The 19,569-nt window shown below is 45.9% G+C and overlaps 1 protein-coding gene across 4 annotated transcripts in view; it reads left to right on the top strand.

The window, feature by feature from the left end:
* FGFR3 (fibroblast growth factor receptor 3) overlaps positions 1-13,680 on the top strand; it is a 54,586-nt gene extending 40,906 nt beyond the window's left edge. Inside the window, exons 7-17 of one of the 4 annotated variants that reach the window (XM_066185307.1) lie at positions 750-894; positions 3,488-3,675; positions 4,549-4,697; positions 4,790-4,911; positions 6,112-6,222; positions 6,380-6,570; positions 7,247-7,369; positions 8,998-9,068; positions 10,483-10,620; positions 11,063-11,168; positions 11,264-13,680. In XM_066185307.1, the coding sequence (XP_066041404.1) occupies positions 750-894; positions 3,488-3,675; positions 4,549-4,697; positions 4,790-4,911; positions 6,112-6,222; positions 6,380-6,570; positions 7,247-7,369; positions 8,998-9,068; positions 10,483-10,620; positions 11,063-11,168; positions 11,264-11,428 (1,509 nt within the window). In that variant the 3' untranslated portion in view covers positions 11,429-13,680. The remainder of the gene's footprint in view (positions 1-749; positions 895-3,487; positions 3,676-4,548; positions 4,698-4,789; positions 4,912-6,111; positions 6,223-6,379; positions 6,571-7,246; positions 7,370-8,997; positions 9,069-10,482; positions 10,621-11,062; positions 11,169-11,263) is intronic. The other 3 variants (XM_066185308.1, XM_066185306.1, XM_066185303.1) reach the window with 3 other exon arrangements.
* The last annotated feature ends 5,889 nt before the right edge of the window (positions 13,681-19,569 follow it).

Genomic DNA, 19,569 nt, shown 5'->3' with positions numbered 1-19,569 from the left:
AATCAGTTCTGTCCCTTGGAGAAGTAATGGAGAAATAAATATCAACATTGGCTCATGCAAGCAAACATATTAACTGGAGAGGAGAACCAATCTCATGGGCTCTGGGGTTTGACTCCTAGAAGGTTTGATTGCTGTATTATTGGGTGCCACTGCAGGAAAGTTCCTTACAGGCACCCTCTGGTTATCAGCCAGATTTCTACTGCAGTGTCAAGGTCTTTGTAATCAATATATGGCTTTGAGATGCCCACTGAAGAAATTCTAAAAAAATCTAGAATTCTGTATTTTTCAATGAACTCATGAACCATAATGTTTGTATATTCCTCTGATCAGCACTTGAATCTTTCCCCACTACATCTCCCCTCCTTTCCCCTTTTTTTCTGTCTTTCCTCATTTCCCATCTGTCTTTCCCCACCCCGCACTCACCTCACTAACCCAAAGTCAGTCATATTGTGAGGGCAATTTTTCATTTGGATGCTTTTGCTTGCATGCTTCCTTAGTGGGACAGAGTAAGAACCTGGTGAAGGGAACTTTTTTTTTTCTTTTTTTTTTTTTTGCTTTTGACTACAGGTTGCAGAGGGGAATGAATGAATAAATGTGGAAGATGGGCCATTGGAAAATTAAAAAAAAACCAAAAAAAAAAACCTTAATCTGCTTTTGAAATTTGCCTGTGGTGTCCTCACACTTGCTGGGAATGTGGCTTATTCTCTGTTTTCCCTCTTTCTATATGTGTGTGTTTTTTTTCCCCGTAGACGGCAGGTGTTAACACAACGGATAAGGAGCTAGAGATTCTGTACTTGCGAAATGTTACTTTTGAGGATGCTGGGGAATATACTTGTCTCGCAGGGAATTCTATTGGGTTCTCACATCACTCTGCTTGGCTGACGGTGCTACCAGGTATTTCCTCCTGTGCTGGCCTCTCCTTCCCTCTCCAGGATGCCTCGATGTTTTGCTTTAGAAATGCCAAGTTCCCAGACACCGCCCCTCGCTTGGAGCAGGGGTGTTTACCAGGGAGGCATTCTCTGGGGTTTGCTGCAGACCCCTGTTGCATATTTGCAGCTGACTCTGTTTGCATTGCCTCTCAAAATTCAAGTGATTGCAGTAATGATACAGTAAAATACACAGAATTTTTTTTTTTTTTGGTCTAATAACAGGGAGGTATTCATAGCCTCTTTGTTAGGGCAGTTAAGTGCCAAAATAAGGAGCTTTGTCTTCTTACACTGACAGTGGGAGAAGAAAACCTCAGATGATTCGGGGCACCTAAATTGGACATGAACTGTGGATCATCTTATGAAGGATCCTTTCTCTGTGACCTCATATCTTAACCTAAAATTAGATGCATAAGTGTCTGGTGTGAGTGCACCCTTGCCTGCCTGTAGCATTATTTCCACTTCACGGATGAGCAGGCCAAGATAGCGATCTCAAACAGAAGGTCAAGGAGAGTCATCTGTAGGCAGAGCACAGGAGTCCTGGCTCCCAGGGGCATAGCATGCTGCCTGCTCCAGCTAGGATCGATGAAAGCTGCAGTGGGCTTGAAACCCGAGGCCAGGGTGACCTCAATTTTGTGGTCCTTTCATGTGCAAAGTTCTTACTGACAATGAAGCCAGCACAGAATGTGCAACAGAGAGATGTCTTCTGCAAAAAGGGGAATGAGGCTGTGCTGCCCCTTCACCTGCTGAATCTGCCTCTGGCTGCAGGGCAGGCTTGAGCGTGGTCCAGGGAAGTACCAGCAATATTCATGTTGAATCTCATATGAGCTGTGCCTTGCAGACAGTGCAGAAGAGTTTGTTCAGTACGCCCTTACTGAAAAGGCACCCAAAATCTTAAAGAGCCCACTTTGATTCACACAGTCATAGACCACATTTGGGTCCATCTCACAACACATCCGTCTCAGGATGTGTTTAGGAACCGGAAACTTTGGCATTTCTAATCTTGGCTTTATCTGTTCGGGTGATTTGGATGTAATCACTTTACTGGGGCTTACAAAGGTCTCCTCCACGCCCAGCCCTGCTGCCGGTGGGATCTGCTGATCTTTCCTGCTTATTTGCCAGCTCTGTGATAGTTGATCTGATCCTGTTTCTGTTTCTGACATCCACTGGATGAGAAAATGTTCCCTTTGGTTAGAAGACTAATGTCTCTGTTATTTTCAGAACATCACAATATTGTTTCCTCCGACTCATACTTTGCTTTTACAGTTTATGAATTCACACCTCTTACTTAAGCAAAAAATAAGCAGGAGAAAACCAACCAAATATCGCAAAGTAGAACTTTATTTTGAAGTCAGATGCAGTGAAGGACAGCCGCCTGTGCAGCAGCAGGCCCCACAGAGAGGGTGTAGGATACAGCCCATCTGAGGAACCTGAGCTTGCAGTGCCCTGTCCATGCTACAGGAGGAGAGGCAGGGAGCAGAGGGCAAGGTAGTGTGATCCAAGGCAGCAGAGCTGCAGCACCGACCACAGTACCTGATCCCAGGAGACCTGGTACTCCTGTCTTGTGGGAGGAGATGGCCATTTGGCAGGATCGGCCCCTTCACAGCTGGCACACAGGCTGGAGCAGCCCCCAGTGTCACCAACAGCTCTTTCTCCTGTCCTCCTGGGCACTGCCACCAAATCCTTGAAACAGAGCCTGCTGCTGCCAGGGAAAGGCTCCTGCTGCTTGCTGAAGGGTCTGCTCAGTAATGGACACAATCCATTACTGAGCTAACCACACCAGCATGACTTCATTATAAAGCTTCCCACTGCTGACTGTCCCTCTGATGCCAGCACACCTTTGAGGGACAGAAAATCAGTCCCATGATGGCTCCTTCCTCTGGTTGACATGCCTGTCCTGAAAGGAACAAGGGGGAAAACACAACTGACCTTTGCTGGTCTTTAAGAAGTCTTGTGCAAGCAGGTAGCCACTGCTGATGGGCTCATGCCACCACCCTCCTGGCTATCCCACCTCTCTGGGACAAACCTTCTAGCCTCTTCGCAGCAGAACTAAGTTTTTATTAGATAATTAAGTAGGTTTTTCTCTTGAGACTTTTCCCTGTGTGATGCTTTACTGCTGGGTGCTGTTCAAGCCCCTTGGTCCCTCAGGGCAGGCACTGGTCTGGTGGAAATGTTTGCTGAAGAATCTGAATCAGCAAAGTGCAGCAAACCCCTGTCCTGCACATCCAAGGCATCCAGCCACAATGTGTGGATGTGTGGAGAGAGCAAGATCTGGGTCAGAGGGACAGCACAGATGTGTGAAGATGCATCCAGCCTAGAGCAGTGGTTTTCAATCTGCGGGCTCTTGAAAACATAGAGTAAAACTACCCCAAAAAGGGTAAACTGAACTATTGTTTTAGCTGCAGCTGGAAAACCACTGGCCTGGGAGAGTCCCCTCACTGCAGTCACTGACACTGACGTAGCTGAACAAGCCCTGCCCAAATTCTCAGTGCTGTATGTGTGTAGTTGCGTGTGGGCAGCTGCCCAGCCTGTCCTGACTGCCATCTCTTGTCACCCTGCAGCCGAGGAGCTCATGGAGATGGATGATTCGGGCTCAGTGTACACTGGCATTCTCAGTTATGGCACTGGCTTTTTCCTCTTTCTCCTGGTGCTGGTCTTTGTGATTGTCTGGAGGATGAAAATGCCAAACAAAAAGGCCATGAACACCCCCACTGTTCAGAAAGTCTCCAAATTCCCACTGAAGAGACAGGTAACAGAAAGTAGATACAAGATTCCTATTCCCCCCTATTTTATTCCCTTTTTTTTGCTTTGTTTTGTTTTCCTCCTCCTTCTCTTTGAAATTCTCTCTCTAGGTGAGAAGCTCCACCAGAAAAACATTGCCCAAGAGGGACATAATTTGGCTGCAGCCTAGAAGTGTAACCCTCTTTTATTTATTTCTATGCCAGTGGAGATTTGGCTGAGGTGGCAGCTGACCCTGGCTCATGAGCAGCCCCCACTGCTGTTGGCCTTACCCATGAGGTTCTGGCAGTGCAGCTGTGAGTGCCACAGAAAGCACATCTGGCGGGGGAAATCGAGTCCAGGCTCCCTGGAGGAGCAGGGATCTGGGGAGAAAGAGCACTGGTTGTGCTCATTCCTGCTTTCACAGATGTCCCTGGTGAGCCCAGAGCTGTTCCGTGGAGGTGGCAGGAGGTTCCCTGTGGAGTTAGAAATGTTCTGCTGTGTGAAATTGCAGAGGGGCAGGAGCAAAAGGCACCCTGTGAAACCCCACAGAGAAGGGTACAGATTTCAAACTTTGGCTGCAAGCTCAGTGGTGGGCATTGACAGTGCCAGGATGGGAGAAATCACTCCATAGCCTGTATGGGCTGTGGAGATGGAACAGAACAACTGAATGGATTATACCTCCTGATGCTGGGGGGCACTGGCTGACCTGTCCCTCCTTTCTACCTGCTAAACACTTGACTGTAAGTGCCTAAATGAGTGGATTTCTCAAGGGTAGGGGCATTTCCCAGTTAGAAGTTCCCAGGAATCTGTCCGTGGGCAAAGAGAGCTCCAACCTCCTCAGTGATCCAGTGCCTGCGCTGGAGATACAGTTGGCAATAACACTTCATTTGCTCTACCCAAGCAGGTGTCGCTGGAGTCCAACTCTTCCATGAATTCCAACACACCCCTGGTCCGGATCACGCGCCTCTCCTCCAGTGACGGGCCGATGCTGGCCAACGTTTCCGAGCTGGAGCTGCCTCCAGATCCCAAGTGGGAATTGACTCGTTCTCGGTCAGTCAAAGCCACGGGTTGGGATCTCTGTGCCTGCTGGGAGTGTCCCCACACCAGGACCCCCTAACATACCTGTTTGTTCCTCCCTCCAGCCTGACCCTGGGGAAGCCGCTGGGCGAGGGGTGTTTTGGCCAAGTGGTGATGGCAGAAGCAATTGGGATTGATAAGGACAAGCCAAACAAGGCCATCACAGTTGCTGTCAAGATGTTAAAAGGTATGGGGAGCCCACAGAGGACAGAACAGCATATTGTGCTGGGATTTCCTCTCTTTGCCTCTCTTTCAAGTCTTTTATACAAACTAGGTAAAACAAAAGAAAGCAGGAACATCTTCTCCTCCCCTTTACCCACACAGCCTGGGGGTGAGGGCTGTCCTTGGAGAACAGGCAAAAGTGCAAATCCCATCAGGAAGAGGGGCTGGGAATTAACCCAGTTCTTTGCCAAGGGGTAATAGCATCCCTGACAAGAAGGGGAACCCCCTTCACTTCTAGCCAGCCCCATCAATCAGCCCACTCCCTACTCCTCCCCTAACCAGCACTCCCTGTTCTTCCAAAAGCGTGTGCAGCAACCTCAATGGAGATTTTGCAGAATTTCAACTGACACACTCGTTCTTGAGGAACTTTTTCATGGAAGAAACTTGATCCCAGACACCTCAGAGGTTAAAGGGAGACCAGGAATGAGGGATTCAGTGGGTGCCTCTAGATAAGTCTCTATTTCCCATCCTTCCCCCAGATACAGTAACCACAAACAGCTGAGGATTCACCTGGAGCAAGCAGGGCAGTGGGCAGCCTGGGCTTGAGGTTAAATGGGGGGATATTCTAAAGAATTTTATTATTTCTTATCAAAAATGGGTTTAATTTACATTTCCTGCAGTCCTTTCTGAAGCTGTTTTTGTAAATAGGAACATTTTCAAATTTCCAAACAAAAATAAACCTTTGGGGAGGATTTCCCCAATTTTTCTACTTTTGTAGATGGGCTTTTCTGTTTTTGCAGAGGAATTGCAACTTTCCATCCAAAAAAATACATTCCCTCTCAGCCCTGACCTTCTACCATCATTACCTCTTAGCCCCTAGAGATGAGGGACAGAAACTGTCAGAAAAGCAGGTACCAGCTACCAAAATGTGAATCTTTGTTCTTTAATACTTGTGAGGATGAAACAGAAGATGAAAGGCATTATTGATTTCCATATGAACATTTACCTGCACTTATTTGTTCTTTCGTCTTTTTGTTGCCATGGTAGTAGGTTTTGTTTTTATTTTAATAATTCATCCCAAAGTAGAACAAAGCCAAATACAGCCATATTCTGAGTACCGTTTACCCAGCAAAGCCCCACATGGCTGCGCAGCAGTTGTAACCATACCCCTAAAGACTTATTTTCTTCCTGACATTTTTTTGCTTTCCTCCTCTACTTTCTCCAGATGATGCCACAGACAAAGACCTTTCTGACCTGGTCTCTGAGATGGAAATGATGAAAATGATTGGGAAGCACAAAAACATTATTAACCTCCTTGGTGCCTGCACGCAGGATGGTACGTAGCAGAGCAGCCCGCTGCTAGCAGGGTCATGGGAGGCTCAGATTTGGCTGTCCCTTCTTTGTAATTACTCACTGGCTGCCCAAAGTGGCCCAGATGAGATATGGGTAGTCAGCTCCTCCTCTGCTGGATGCTGATGTGCTCTTCCTTGCAGGACCACTGTATGTGTTGGTGGAGTACGCGTCAAAGGGGAACTTGCGGGAATACCTCAGGGCACGTCGCCCACCTGGCATGGACTATTCCTTTGACACCTGCAAGCTGCCCGAGGAGCAGCTGACATTTAAGGACCTGGTTTCCTGTGCCTACCAGGTGGCACGGGGCATGGAGTACTTGGCATCTCAGAAAGTGAGTTGAGAAACCTCATTTGGTAGAAGCCTCGGTCAAAGCCACGTGTTCAAAGGCAGGGAACGCTCCGTGTGTGGGACAATCCCAGGCCAAACATTGCAGGCTTCTCCCTTTAGAGGCCAGATTTTCCTGGGTGAAGTATCTTGGGGTTTTGAAGCTGGAGGCTTCATCCATATGCAAAGTCCTTATGGTTCATTCCTGAACCATGCAGCTGTACAGCTGTCACCTGCAGGACCATTAAGCACACACAGAATTCCTATAAAAGCACTAGCAACCCAAGACCATTCTGTAATATATTTGGGACACCTTGATTTGAAGATCTTTTTCCCCTCAAACATCATCCTACACTCCTCTTCGTGGGGGAAAGCAGCTGCAGGTCCCAGTAAGTGCCCACAGAGGGGACTTGGCTTTCTCACCCGTGAATCCCGTCCGAGGAGAAAAGGCGCGTGCGTGCCCGTGTGGGCTCCGAGGCCACCGATGAGGTGTTGCTAAGAGGTGGTTCCCACTGAGCAGGCACGGTGGGGCGGTGACACACAGAGCCAGGAGCTGAGCAGTGCCCACAGCTTTATGAGCCTGGGAGTCAATGAAACGGCAGCTCATAAACCACATGGCGCTGCTGGTTCCAGGCGCGGGCAGCTAACGAGCCCTTATTTATTGGCTTGCTCACCTTTCACAGTGCATTCATCGCGACTTGGCAGCCAGGAACGTGTTAGTCACTGAAGATAATGTGATGAAAATAGCTGATTTTGGCCTCGCTAGAGACGTTCACAACATTGACTATTACAAGAAAACCACCAATGTAAGTACAGAGCTGCCAAGCACACGCAGTTCTCTTTCTGGCTGGGAAGTCAGTCATCCCTGCAGCAAGTGGCCCTTGTCCCACATCTCCCTTTCTAGAGGGGCTTAGGAGGAAGAAATCTGACAGGCATTTCACCTGGTGAGGGTCCATAGATCAGCTGGTTCCAGCAGTCTATCCACCATCTGTTTTTTTCCTGACAGATCCCAGTCCTGTTAGCAGCTAGTTAGCAGCTAGCTAGCAGCTAGTGAGGTCTCAGCTCTAGGCAGGATGCTTTAGACTAAGAGAAACTGAGGTTTCTCCCAAACAGGAATGCAGCCCTTTCCAGTCTGCTCCGCTACTGTTCATAAAGGTCCCAAGGAGCCAACTTCTGTCTCACCAGAGCCCTTGACAATGGAACGTCACTTCTTGTAAACCTGGATTTACCCGTCTTCCATGCATTTCTCTCATTTTTACATCTGAGCTCCTTGATTCCACTGCCAAGAGTGAGAAGATGGTCCCAGACAAGGGCTGAGGCTTGAAGTTGTTTATATTTTCTCCAGAGATGAATTTACAAATGAAGGGCTGAGAGAAGCCCTGTGCCTTGCTTCAGAGCCTGCAGCAGATGTTGAGCCCTGAGGAAAAACCCTATCTAGGACAGAGTGAGGAGATGGCAGTGGAAGATTGAAGGCAGTGCAGAACCTGCAGGTCTTGGGATTGCAAGGGGTTTAAATGTCCAAGCAGTCCTTTGAAGCCCACCATGTCCATACTGATCCACTTCAGTAGCATTTCAGAAATCTTTCTTAATCATAAATTAATAACAATTCTTGGGAATTTTAATCACAGATCAGATGGATTTTTCCCTGTTTGAGCTTTGTGGGACAACTGAGAGCATAATCCCATTTGTATATCCTGCCTGTGTCCCGTCTCTAGTTGTCTCCCTCAGTGAGACAGTGGGTGAGAGGAGGACAAAGTTCCCCCATATCCAAATTATGGCTCAGACACAAAACAGTACTTTGTGTCTCCCTCCAGGGGCCAAACAAAGCCACAGAGAATTATGATTAATCTAGCCCCAGAGAATTGTGATTAATCTAGTCTTTCTCATGTTGTATTTCTCACATGACAGTCTGTGTTTATGACCCTGATGTACAATGGGATCAGACCTCCTCCTTTAGCCTCCAGCAGGATCAGGATTTGTTTCTTAGAGGACCTGATCCTTGCCTTCCCGCTTTGGAACTTTCCCTTCAAGTTGAGCCTGAACTGGGTTTGGACTTGGGGTCAACTGTACTTTCCAGACAAAAGAGATGGGAAGCGGCGTCCCGTGCTCTGCCACAGAGTTCACTGCATCTATGAGCCTTGGATGCTGTTCCCATGCAAAGATTTAGATGCACTGATACGTTAAACCTGCCTTGGCAGTGAGATACAGTCCTGTACAGAGAGCATTTACTGCAAAGATTGTCAGCGAAGATCCAGGGATCAGATGCTCTAATCTGTTTATATGTGGCCACTGCTGCTTTGCCCAGTGACCGGGAAGGCAGATGTGGTTGTTAATGAAAATGTTTCAAACTGGATTAGAAAAGAAGATTCAGATGGTGCCGTTGTGGCTGGGGGAATATGCTGATGGGATGTTCCCATTGTCTTCCTAATTACAGGGTCGGCTGCCTGTGAAATGGATGGCTCCAGAAGCCTTGTTTGACCGGGTCTATACTCACCAGAGCGATGTGTAAGCAAACCTACACTTAAAAAGAAAATAATAGGACAGGGAAATCAACACCTATAGTATCTTACAGACAAAAGTACTGCTAAGCATGACCAGGGCTCATTCCCTGCTGGAATGCCTGGGGATGCGAAAGTACGGGAATTGATTCCAAGCTGCATCTTCATGCACGTGGTTTTATTTTGCTGTTATCTGGTTGCTTTCATCTGAGGATCTCTAGGGAGCTCCTGAAAAATTGCTGAAAAGCAGGGAAGTATTTCTTGTCCACTTTATAGATGAGGTGATTCATCCAGCAGTTGAAAAATACTGTACTAAAAAAACCTCATAAAAAAAAAATTTGCCTTTGGCGTCCTCCACGCTTTGCCCCAGACAGTTCCACTTCAGTCAGGATGTGGAATGAGCTTGAAATACCCTGTCTGCTATTAGAATTGATCAAAGAATATTCAGCAAATACTCTCAGATTAATTTTGCCATTTCATTTATTTTCTTTATTTTTCCTAATCCTATCTGTCTTAGTGCCTCTGCACAGTAAGCAAACAGCAGAGCACTCCTTACATGTAAATCAGTAACACATCTGAATTTTGCAGGGGCTGAAGCAGCTTCACATGTACACTAGCTTTTTATTGTAATATTTGATCAATAATGGCATTTTTATAGCCAGCCTGCCTTCTCCCCGGAGCTCACTGCTTGCAATTGGACAAACGAATCTTTTCTATTTCTGTATTTTTCAAATATTTTGGCTTTTATTAATCTTAAATCATAGTTTCCGTGCTTAGGTAATGCTGCAGAGGGCACAACAGATAAATCAAAGCTAGAGAATGGGAGACTGAGTGTGCGTGAAAGCGAAACAGAGACAGATAATCCCTGGTTTTAGAAAGAAAATGAAGAAGGCATAAGATGTTTTTGAAAAAAAGGACTTTTAACCGGAGCACAGCTGCAGGACTGAAGTGTGTAACATTAGTGCTTTGCTGATTTTTGTTGGGGTATTTTTCTCCCAGCTTGGCCAGTGAAATGAGTGTTGTAACAAGCAAGTTTTGGTATCAGCTTGCACAATTAGTGGCCTGTGGTTCCAAGCCTGCAATTCAGTGAAGCCGTGCATGAATAATTTGATTTGTTCCATTCAGTGGAGCTGGTGGAAGACCTAACAAAGAGCTGGCGGTGATAGATGGGCTGTCACCTATCTGATTAAATGCTCATTTCAATTTCAGACTTGGTGCCTGGGATTTCTTTGCTATTGAGTTGGATCAGCAGAGATCTCCAAGTAACTAGTAAAAATGGCCTAGGCAATTAGTCATGCCATTGATGACTTTGTTAGCTATGCATGGCTGCACAGAAATAAAGCCAAGCAAGGGGGATGGGATATGGGGGGGCTCGGAAAAAAAACCTCACTGAATTTTAAAGATCTTTCTTTGGTTTCCAGCTGGTCTTTTGGAGTGCTACTATGGGAGATCTTCACTTTGGGAGGGTCTCCATACCCAGGAATTCCTGTTGAGGAACTTTTCAAGCTCTTGAAGGAAGGCCATCGGATGGACAAACCTGCAAACTGCACTCATGATTTGTGAGTGTGTGCTGGGGGCTGACCTTGCTCCACTCCCCATTCCCTCTGAGGTCAAACCCACCCCGCTGGGCTCTAGGGTCTAGGCTGTGGGGACATTCCCACTGGGACATTGTGTGGCCATCTCCAAGTAGGCTTTCCTCAGCCCATGGCTGCTGAGTGACACACAGCACCTCCCCTCACCGGGCAGGTGACACCTGGAGGTGTAGTTCTGGTGTGTCACCTTCAGGACAGGTCCTCCTCCTGCTCCGAGGACGTGGTCATGTGCCAGATGATCAGTAATGAGAACCACGGCTCCACAAAACCCTCCTCTTCCCCCCAGCTGCCCATGGCTGAAGTTGTGCTGGCCACAGCTATTCCTTCAGGCGATTTGGATGTGGGTGGGCAGGCAGGTGGGTGTCACCTGGCCTGACCACGTGTGGCTGTCCTCTGTCCCCGTGTGCAGGTACATGATCATGCGGGAGTGCTGGCACGCCGTCCCCTCGCAGCGACCCACCTTCAAGCAGCTGGTGGAAGACCTGGACAGGGTCCTCACCGTGACATCCACTGATGTAAGTATGGCGGGATGGGCGTGGGAGGGGTCACTTGGTCACGTGGGGGACACTGTGATGACAGGTGAACGCTGATGGCTCTGTCACCCTGGCAGGAGTACCTGGACCTCTCGGTGCCCTTCGAGCAGTACTCGCCGGCCGGCCAGGACACCCACAGCACCTGCTCCTCAGGGGACGACTCTGTCTTTGCACATGACCTGCTGCCCGACGAGCCCTGCCTGCCCAAGCACCCGCCCTGCAACGGCGTCATCCGGACGTGAGGACCCCCAGGGCACGTGGACAGGCGGACGGACAGACGGGCAGGTGGGCAGTGTGCCCATGGAGGCACGAGTGAGGGGCGCCAAGCCTGAAACCGTAGTGAAGGATCTTCCAGTGGAACTGTGTGATGGTGCCTGGAGATTTGTGTTGTTGACAAGCTGTTCAGGGTAAAAACAAAACAAAAAAAATTAACTTTTTTTTTTAATTTTTTTTTTTTTTTTAAAGTTCTTTTTTCCCTATTGCTGTATGAAAAGTCAAGAAGCACTGTTTGGCCTGAAGGAACTAATCTCTTGCCAAGATGACCTATCCTAGATGATTTTTTTGTTTGTTTGTTCGTTTGTTGTTTTGTTTACTTTTTATTTTGTTAGGGATTTTTCTTAACCACGCAGAATGTTGAATCTGGGGGGTGCTGCCCTCCCAGCCTCCGCGCTTGCGTTCCGAGTGCCAGAGTAACCGTTCTGTGCCTGCAATACGAAGAAAAGAGGAAAAGAAATCTTCCTTTAAAAAAAAAAAAAAAAGAAGAAAAAAGAAACACACGCAGAAAAAAAAAAGGTGTAAAGAATGTGGAAATTCTTCGCTTATGCAATCTGTACATGAACCTTTTTGGTGGAGCTGAAAAGCCACGTTGCCTGCAGGGATTCATATATTTATAAAAATATCTATATTTTTGTTGTCGTCGTTTTTATAGCTTCATGATCGTGCTACCCAGCTACATAGAAGGAATCCTTTTTGGAAGAAGAGAAGACAAAGCTAAGTAAAATGCAAGTTGTCGTGGAGAAATGAAAGTAAAAAATAGTAAGAAGAGGTGGTCAAGTCATCTGAAGTGTCAGCACCTTGGCCCTTGCACGGGGCTGGGAGCGATGGGCCCGTGCCAAGGCAGGAGCGAGCAGAGCCCAGGGATGGGCAGAGACCCTGTGCGGTCCCTGGGGAGCAGAGCATCACCCACCTGAGAGCAGAGGGTGCCCTGAAACCTGGCTCCTGGGTGCCCACACTGCATCTCGAGTCACACACAGCCTGACCTTAGAGAACAGGCAGTTGGGGGGGAAAAAGTAATAAATCTTGTTTTTGGGGTTTGCCTGTTCTTGCTTGCCAAAGGTGAGAGGGGGGAGCAGCTCCTCCATGCACCCCTCGACACCAGAGGTTTGGCTCCATCTACGTGCAGTGACTCGGAGAAAGAAGTTACGGGTACCTGTAGGCAAGAGCCTTTAACTTATATCAAAAAGGTTTATTCCAGAGAATCTGTGTATATATCTATAAATATATCGTGTATATATATAAATAAATATATTAAAAGAAAAGAATGTATAATACTAATGCAACATAAAGCAGTACTGAGAGAGAGAGTCTCAAAATACGAGCATTGCGATCTAGGATATACTGATCTGGGCAAAAGAAATGATGTTTTTGATTGTTTTATATCTTCACAGTTTTGTTTTAAAAATTGTACCTTAACATGTATATTTGTAAAGTTATTTATAGACATTAACATATCTGTTCATTGGTTTAAATAGCATAGCGTTACTGTAAACTTTAAATTTCACCAAACTTAAGGGTGGTTTTTTTTTAACTTATTAAAAATGGAGAAAAAATATATTAATCAAGTTTTTCCTTTGTGTTTATGGGAAATATTGAAAGAATGTATAGATGTACAGTCCTTTAACAAATTACATTTAATGTTATAAATATATATATGTATTCATTAAAAAAATATTAGTTTATCCTGGATTGCAGTGAGCAAAGGTAAGTTTATTTTTCAATACATCACCAGTGGTTAAAACCAAACAAATAGCAGCAGAAAGATGATTTTTACATATTTCAGAAAAACAGGGCCAAGAATTCTTCCATCAGTTTAACCACTGTGCGTTAAGGGGGTGTGGGTGTTTATTTTTCTATTTTCAAATGAAGGTATTCTTTGTGGTCGGTTTAATAACAAGTATGCAGCGAAGTGAAATGTTGACTTTGGATGGTGCGGGGTAGGGTTTTTGCTCTCCCCTTTGCCAGTACTGTTGTATTTTGGGCTTCAGAAATGCCATGTGAGCAAAATAGTGACACTGTTTGCGGGAGAGCTGCTACAGCTGCATATTTCTTTTGCGTCTAACACATTGGAAAGTGCCAGTGATGCCTGATTTTTGGTGTTTAGAATGCTGTGCTATTTTGTTCCTCAATGCCAGGTAGCTGTGTAAAAGCACAGGAGTGAACAAAAGAATGTTAGCATGGATAAGGCTGACAGTGGGGGAGGTTTGGGGTGAGGATTTTTTGTGGGTGGGTTTTTTGGGTTTTGGGGGTGGGTTTTTTTGGGTTTTTTTTTTGGGGGGGGGGGTTTTTTTTTTTTTTTTTGTCCAGAAGACTTCTTTATGTACTACCAGAAAGAGGCAAAGCAAATTGCATCCTGAATTCTTTCTTTTCATTTTTCTCTAGTGCATATTGCATATCAATGTTGCAGAATAACAGGATGACAGCATCTCATTTAAGATATTTTTTTCTTCTTAGAGCCACAGAATCCTTATCCTAAAATAAATAATTTATAGTTTGAGGTTACTTCAGTGGAAGTTTGAGAAGGTAGATTTCTATAGATTTTTGGTTTGTTGGAATAAAAAAAAAGGATTTTTTTGTATTTTCTTACAAATGTCTGCTAATTGTGTACATTCCAAGTACTCGAAGCAAAGAGTTTTCCTGTACTGAAAAAAGAAAATGTACAAAACTGTGCATGGTTTTAAATGTTACTAGATATTATAAATATATATATAATTTATTGAGTTTTTACAAGATGTATCTGTTGTAGACTTGTTGACTTTAACATTTCTTATTCGATGCTTATATAGTTTTATAGCCTGGACTATTATCTTTAAAAGCTTAAAAAAAATTAAAAGTTCCAATTTTGTTACATTTTATACTGTTGATGTTACAATCCACAGGTTTGCATAGTGTGATTTTTGCAATGAGCAACTCTGTTCAGTTTATTTTAATACTGTACTTCTGTGCCTGACAGCTGCAGCTGTCAAAGGTGTGAGATGAACACTAAATAAAATTATTCTGCTTTTGTTAACATGGGAAACTTACTTCTACCAGAAAAAAAAATAAAAAAGTTGATAAATTTTGAGGTTTATTCCCAGTTGTGAGGGTCCTTTGCAAAACCAAGTGTTTCAGGCACTGGACTTGTAGTGCCAGGAGAGTTTGATTTTTATAGTGCTGCTTTGTGAGTCCTGGCCAGTTCAGGTTTTGTATTCATAATAAATTTATAGCAATTTTGGTTGAAAGGCAATATTCTGTATTTGTTAGTGGGTGTATTTATAGCCACATAAGCCATTGTGTGCAGAGGTGTCAGCCCTGGCTTTGACATTGGGAGGGCTAAGCAAGGGAACTCAGTAAAACCTGGTTTTGCTGGTAGCAGAAGATGCAGCGGGTATTGCAGCTTGAGAAATTTTGGGCCAGTTCTACCAGCACTTTCATATAATACTGATTCCTACAAGTGATCCCGTTGAACTGCATCCCAGACACACCTGGATCTTGGCATGCAAGTTTGACTGCCTGTATACAGCCTGCCTACAATGGCAAACCTTCATGATTTAAGTACCTGGGCATGGACTGGCATGCATCCATGTAGGTTGTATCTGTGGCACTGGGACTGGCACCAGCACTGTTCCATCCTAGATTAAAAAAAAATAATAATAATTAAAAATTACCCAGGGTTCAGGTAATTTCCTTGCTGTTGTAAGAAAAGACTCTATTCTTGTAGCCCCACTGTGTTGTGAGAGGAATCTTGCCACCTGAAATGAGTTGCTCCCATGCTTTAAGGACACAGTTTGGTGGCCAGCCCTGAGCCCTGCCCCAGCAGAAGCAGCGTGAGCCAGAGGACAAGCCCTGGCCATCCAGGGCTGCAGGCAGAGAGTGACTAAAGGGCCTTTTGCTGGCTCATGAGGAGCTTCATAGGGAAGGGTGGTGAGGATGTCGTGCTCCATTTGCCACCACCAGGACTGGAAAAGCAGGAGAGGGACAGATCCTTCTGCAGTGAGCTGTGGTGGATAGCACAACTGTGCTTGAAAGCTTTCCCAATAAAAGTGTGCTGGGCAAAACAGAAAGCACAGAAGTCAAAGTCACAAAGAGGAAAGTCTGTCCTGGTGCAGTGGCTGAGCTGCACATGACGCTGGCTTGGTGTTCGCTTTCCCTCTTGGGTTTCATGATGTCGTTCTTCCTCTGCTGGCCTTCACCTGCAGCTGTGTTTGCTTGTGGCCTAAGGAGGAGAGGGTAATATTTTACTTTAATTGCCCTACAGTGCATCCAGTTCTAAGCCCAGGATGAATATTTGGCTGCAGTGTGTGATGTGCATTGAGCAATGCACAAAACAACCTGAGGGAAAACTTGCAAATTAACTTGGTTGGGCTGTGTGACTGAGGGAACATCCCACTGTAGCTCATCTCCTCTTCAGTGGCTGCAGCCTTCCACCCAAGCTCAAAATGTCCTTTACATATGAAAGAGTTATTTTTCAAAGCAAAACAAATGTCTTCTTTACTCTGTGGGTGACTATACAAATAGAGCCTCTCACTGGCCGCCGTGACCTCTTTCATAGCAACATTTAAATAAATTCCTAAAATTGTGATTTATTTCCATTGGTCATGGCTCCATGGTGAGACAGGGAGGATTTGGCAAAAGGAAGAAAAGTCTGAAGCCCTGCAAGTGTCAGTAGGAGAAGGCAGCTAGAACCACAACAGCAAAGTTTCCTGGTGGTTGGTGCCATTTCAAACTCTCAGAGGAGGTGTTTCCTGCTGGTGACTCTTCTGAGCAAGTTCATCCATCCAAGGGGCTATATAACCTCAGAAAAGGGAATATGGAGACCTGTGTTGTGCTGATATGAAACAGGAGAATAAAGGGATGGCTCTGCTCAACACAGCAGAGCTACTAACAGGAGGGCTGAGCCAGGCCAGAGGAGATGCCGGGAGCTGAAGAGCCTTCATGGGCTTTGTGGCCCAGGACCATGGGCTCACCAGAGACAGGGAAAGGATTTGTCACTCTTGTTTATGCCCTCTTTTTCCTTCACTTCCTCAGGCATGTTAGCTTTCATTTAGTTTCTCTGTTTCATAACCATGGTGTTTTTCACAAATAGCATCTCAGGTGTCAGTAACATGTCAAGCTGAAGAAGCGTTGTGCCCTGCCCCAACAAGATTATTATCTAAAGCCAAGAAAGAAATTGTTGTCGTGTACAGTGTTGCAATCAGAGCCTCGTGGGGACATTTCTGCCCACACACACCACTGGGTGACCACTTTTGATGGTGCCCATCAAAGACCAGCCCTGTCCCAAGACTTTTTTTTTCCTTGGGTAGTGGTGTCTGGCAGGAGCAGGGGATGGGAAAGCATGCAAGCAGAAGATACCTCCCAAATGTGCAAGTGGGATTGGCACAGGAATGATTTTGCTCAAGGCCAAAGTGCATCACACTCACCATCCATGGTTTGCTCCAGGTTCCTTACCAGAACAGGAAAAACTGGCATTTCCATGAAGGAGGAAGGACCCCAGCTGGGAGAAGAGAGCAGAAATAAGGGACCAGGCCAAGTGCACCTTCCAGCCCTGTGCTACATTCATATAGGCATTGGGCACAAAATTTAGACAGGAAAAGCAAGAGGAAATGTGGCACCAGGAAACCATCAGGTACTTCCCCACCTCCAGGACATCAGGGTGCACTCCCTACACATTTGGACAGAAAATCAGGCAGCACAAACCAATACTGGGCAAAACAAGATGGATAATCAGCACATGTCCTCTCCAGTAATAACACACCCTGCCTAGCCCTTGTTGCTGGCATTTAGCTAAATGGCACACTCACCTCTGGGTCTGCCTGGCCACCCTCTGCATACTCACTGAGATGGGATGGGAGGTGTTACCAGTGCCTTACATGCCAGGTAAGCACTGGGTCTGGGTTCAGCCAACCCTGAGCCAAAGGCAGCATGGATGTTGGTGTAATGAGAAACTTACACGTTACAGACTGTATTAAAGAGCAGGTTACAAGCAGGGGTGGTGAAACTTTTGACTCATGCCAGCAAAACATCTTAATAGGAGAGGAGCAGAACCTGAAGAGTGGACAACAGAAAATCAAGGCTGAAAAAGGCAATATAAAACATAGCACATCCCCTGAGGGCTCTGCCAGACTGGTAGAACTGGGGAAAAAACCCAAATGAATTCTTACAAGATCTCAGTGAGGCTGCCTCAAGGAGCTATATCCTTTGGAGAATAACTTGGTGCTCACAGCCTGCACAGACACAGCACAGACCTCCTTGAAGTAGTGCTGTCATGCACTCCTGACATGTTCCTGCACCGCCAAAAGAGCTGCCTGGACAACCAGGATCCAGCCAGCAGTTTGCTGCTTTGCCAGGGGCCAGCAGGTTACTCTATATGGTGGCTCAGATCCTGCCCAAACTGCCCAAACTCAACACAAGAGAAATCATTCCTTGTCTTTCCCGGGTAGCACAGTTATCTTTTCCCCCAAGAGAAAAAATAATTTAGTCAAATATGAGAATAAAATACATCATTGCAACCTAAGACAGTCAAGAGATGAGTCTTTCTGCTGACCTTCCATCAGACACTTGTCTAGTCTGCTCAGCAAGGCAGAAAACACACTTATTGGTTTCAGCCAACTTTTCCACTTTCACACCAGTAATACGGAGGAGGCAGAAAAAGCCAATTTTCTCCCAAACAACAAATGAGCTTGACTTAGCAGAAGTTTTCAAGCAGGCCCTGCTATTAAACATCCTTTAGTAGTGCTGACAGGTAATCTCTTCATCTTGCAGGAGACAGAGATTTGTTTTCATCCTCCTGTGCCTCGCAGCAGCGTTTGTCTGTCCCACATCCATGTCTGTCCCACAGACCCAGAGGTGATGGTGCCTGAGGCCATTCTGGAGGAACAAACAAAGAGCACTGATAGATGCTGATTGCACATTATGGGGTTCCAGAACAACCACCTTCCTGTCTTAGAGTGACAAACACACATCTTCCACATGGGAAGAACTTGCACTTAAATGCTGGCATTTCATGGATGGTGCCCACTGTCGCTAGACGGACACAAAAAGAAGGACATTCATTGTCAGAGTGAAAAAGAAGGAGGCTTATTTTGGGATTTCAATTTATATAGTTTTTGGAGTTTGATCAGGGATTGGGCAATGAGGTTGACACCTCTCCAACCCCACTGGTCAAATTAGATGTTCATCAACTGTCCTTCCTCAGAGAGGAATGCGAAAGCATCCACTTTGTTTATGTTACAATGGTGAGAACTCCAGTACAAAAATGTAAACATCAGAAGGCTGAAAAGATCAGGGTGACACCCATCATATTTCATGAATTTCAGTCATGCCTTCATGCACCTCCATGAAGGCTGAGAAGTGGGACAGGATCAGCTCTTGAATGTGTCTAGTTGATTCAGTTTGGCCAGTGGCTTCAGAGGACGTCCAGTGCCAGTCCTAGGGCTTTGCCTAACATCATCTTCTAGAGATGCCTTCTCCCATTTGATGCCAGTTTTGCCTTAGCAGCAGTCTGGCCTCCACCACAGACCTCCTGGCCCAGCCAAGGGAATCCCAGCAGGGTGATAACTACAGGACCCCGGACCCTGAACCCTTAGGAAGCGTTCACTGAGCCAGGCAGTGCTGAGCATGTCAGCATAAAGGCGCTGAGATGTTCAGCTGGGAAAGGCAATTTGGGAACTAAAGGAGAAGAACAGAGAGGGGCACAGGGATGGTAAAAGCCAAGTCATCTTCATAAAAGGAGGGAAAGTTCCAAGCTGTCAGATGGTTTCCTAAAAAATATGCAATACCTTTCCAGTTACTTATGAATTCACACACTGGGAATGTGCTGCTGTCAGAAAGGGCAACTCATTTACAGCCTGCATGTGAGAATTTCAGAGCTGTTGTCTGCAAGTCATCTCAGAGCTCTTACTCTACACATAATGGAAATATCTGGTGATATTCTTTCTTGGACAGAAACCATGCAGCCAACTTTAACCTACACAAGAGATGCAGGAGGTAAATTTTAGGCCTTTTTGATCTGGCATTGTAAAATGCTTTTGTGGAAATGCCCTCGTCAGCATGTACATTCCTATGGAATACTTCTGTTGGAGGTTTATGGTTTACACATGGAAAACCTCTACAAGTACCTCCCAAAGGC

Source organism: Chamaea fasciata, unplaced genomic scaffold, assembly GCF_029207755.1.
Source record: "Chamaea fasciata isolate MVZ Bird 193981 ecotype frontalis unplaced genomic scaffold, bChaFas1.0.hap1 SCAF_6, whole genome shotgun sequence".
In the NCBI taxonomy this organism is placed as follows: domain Eukaryota; kingdom Metazoa; phylum Chordata; class Aves; order Passeriformes; family Sylviidae; genus Chamaea; species Chamaea fasciata.
Note: the sequence above shows the minus strand (reverse complement) of the source record. Positions and strands in the feature narration are given on the sequence as shown.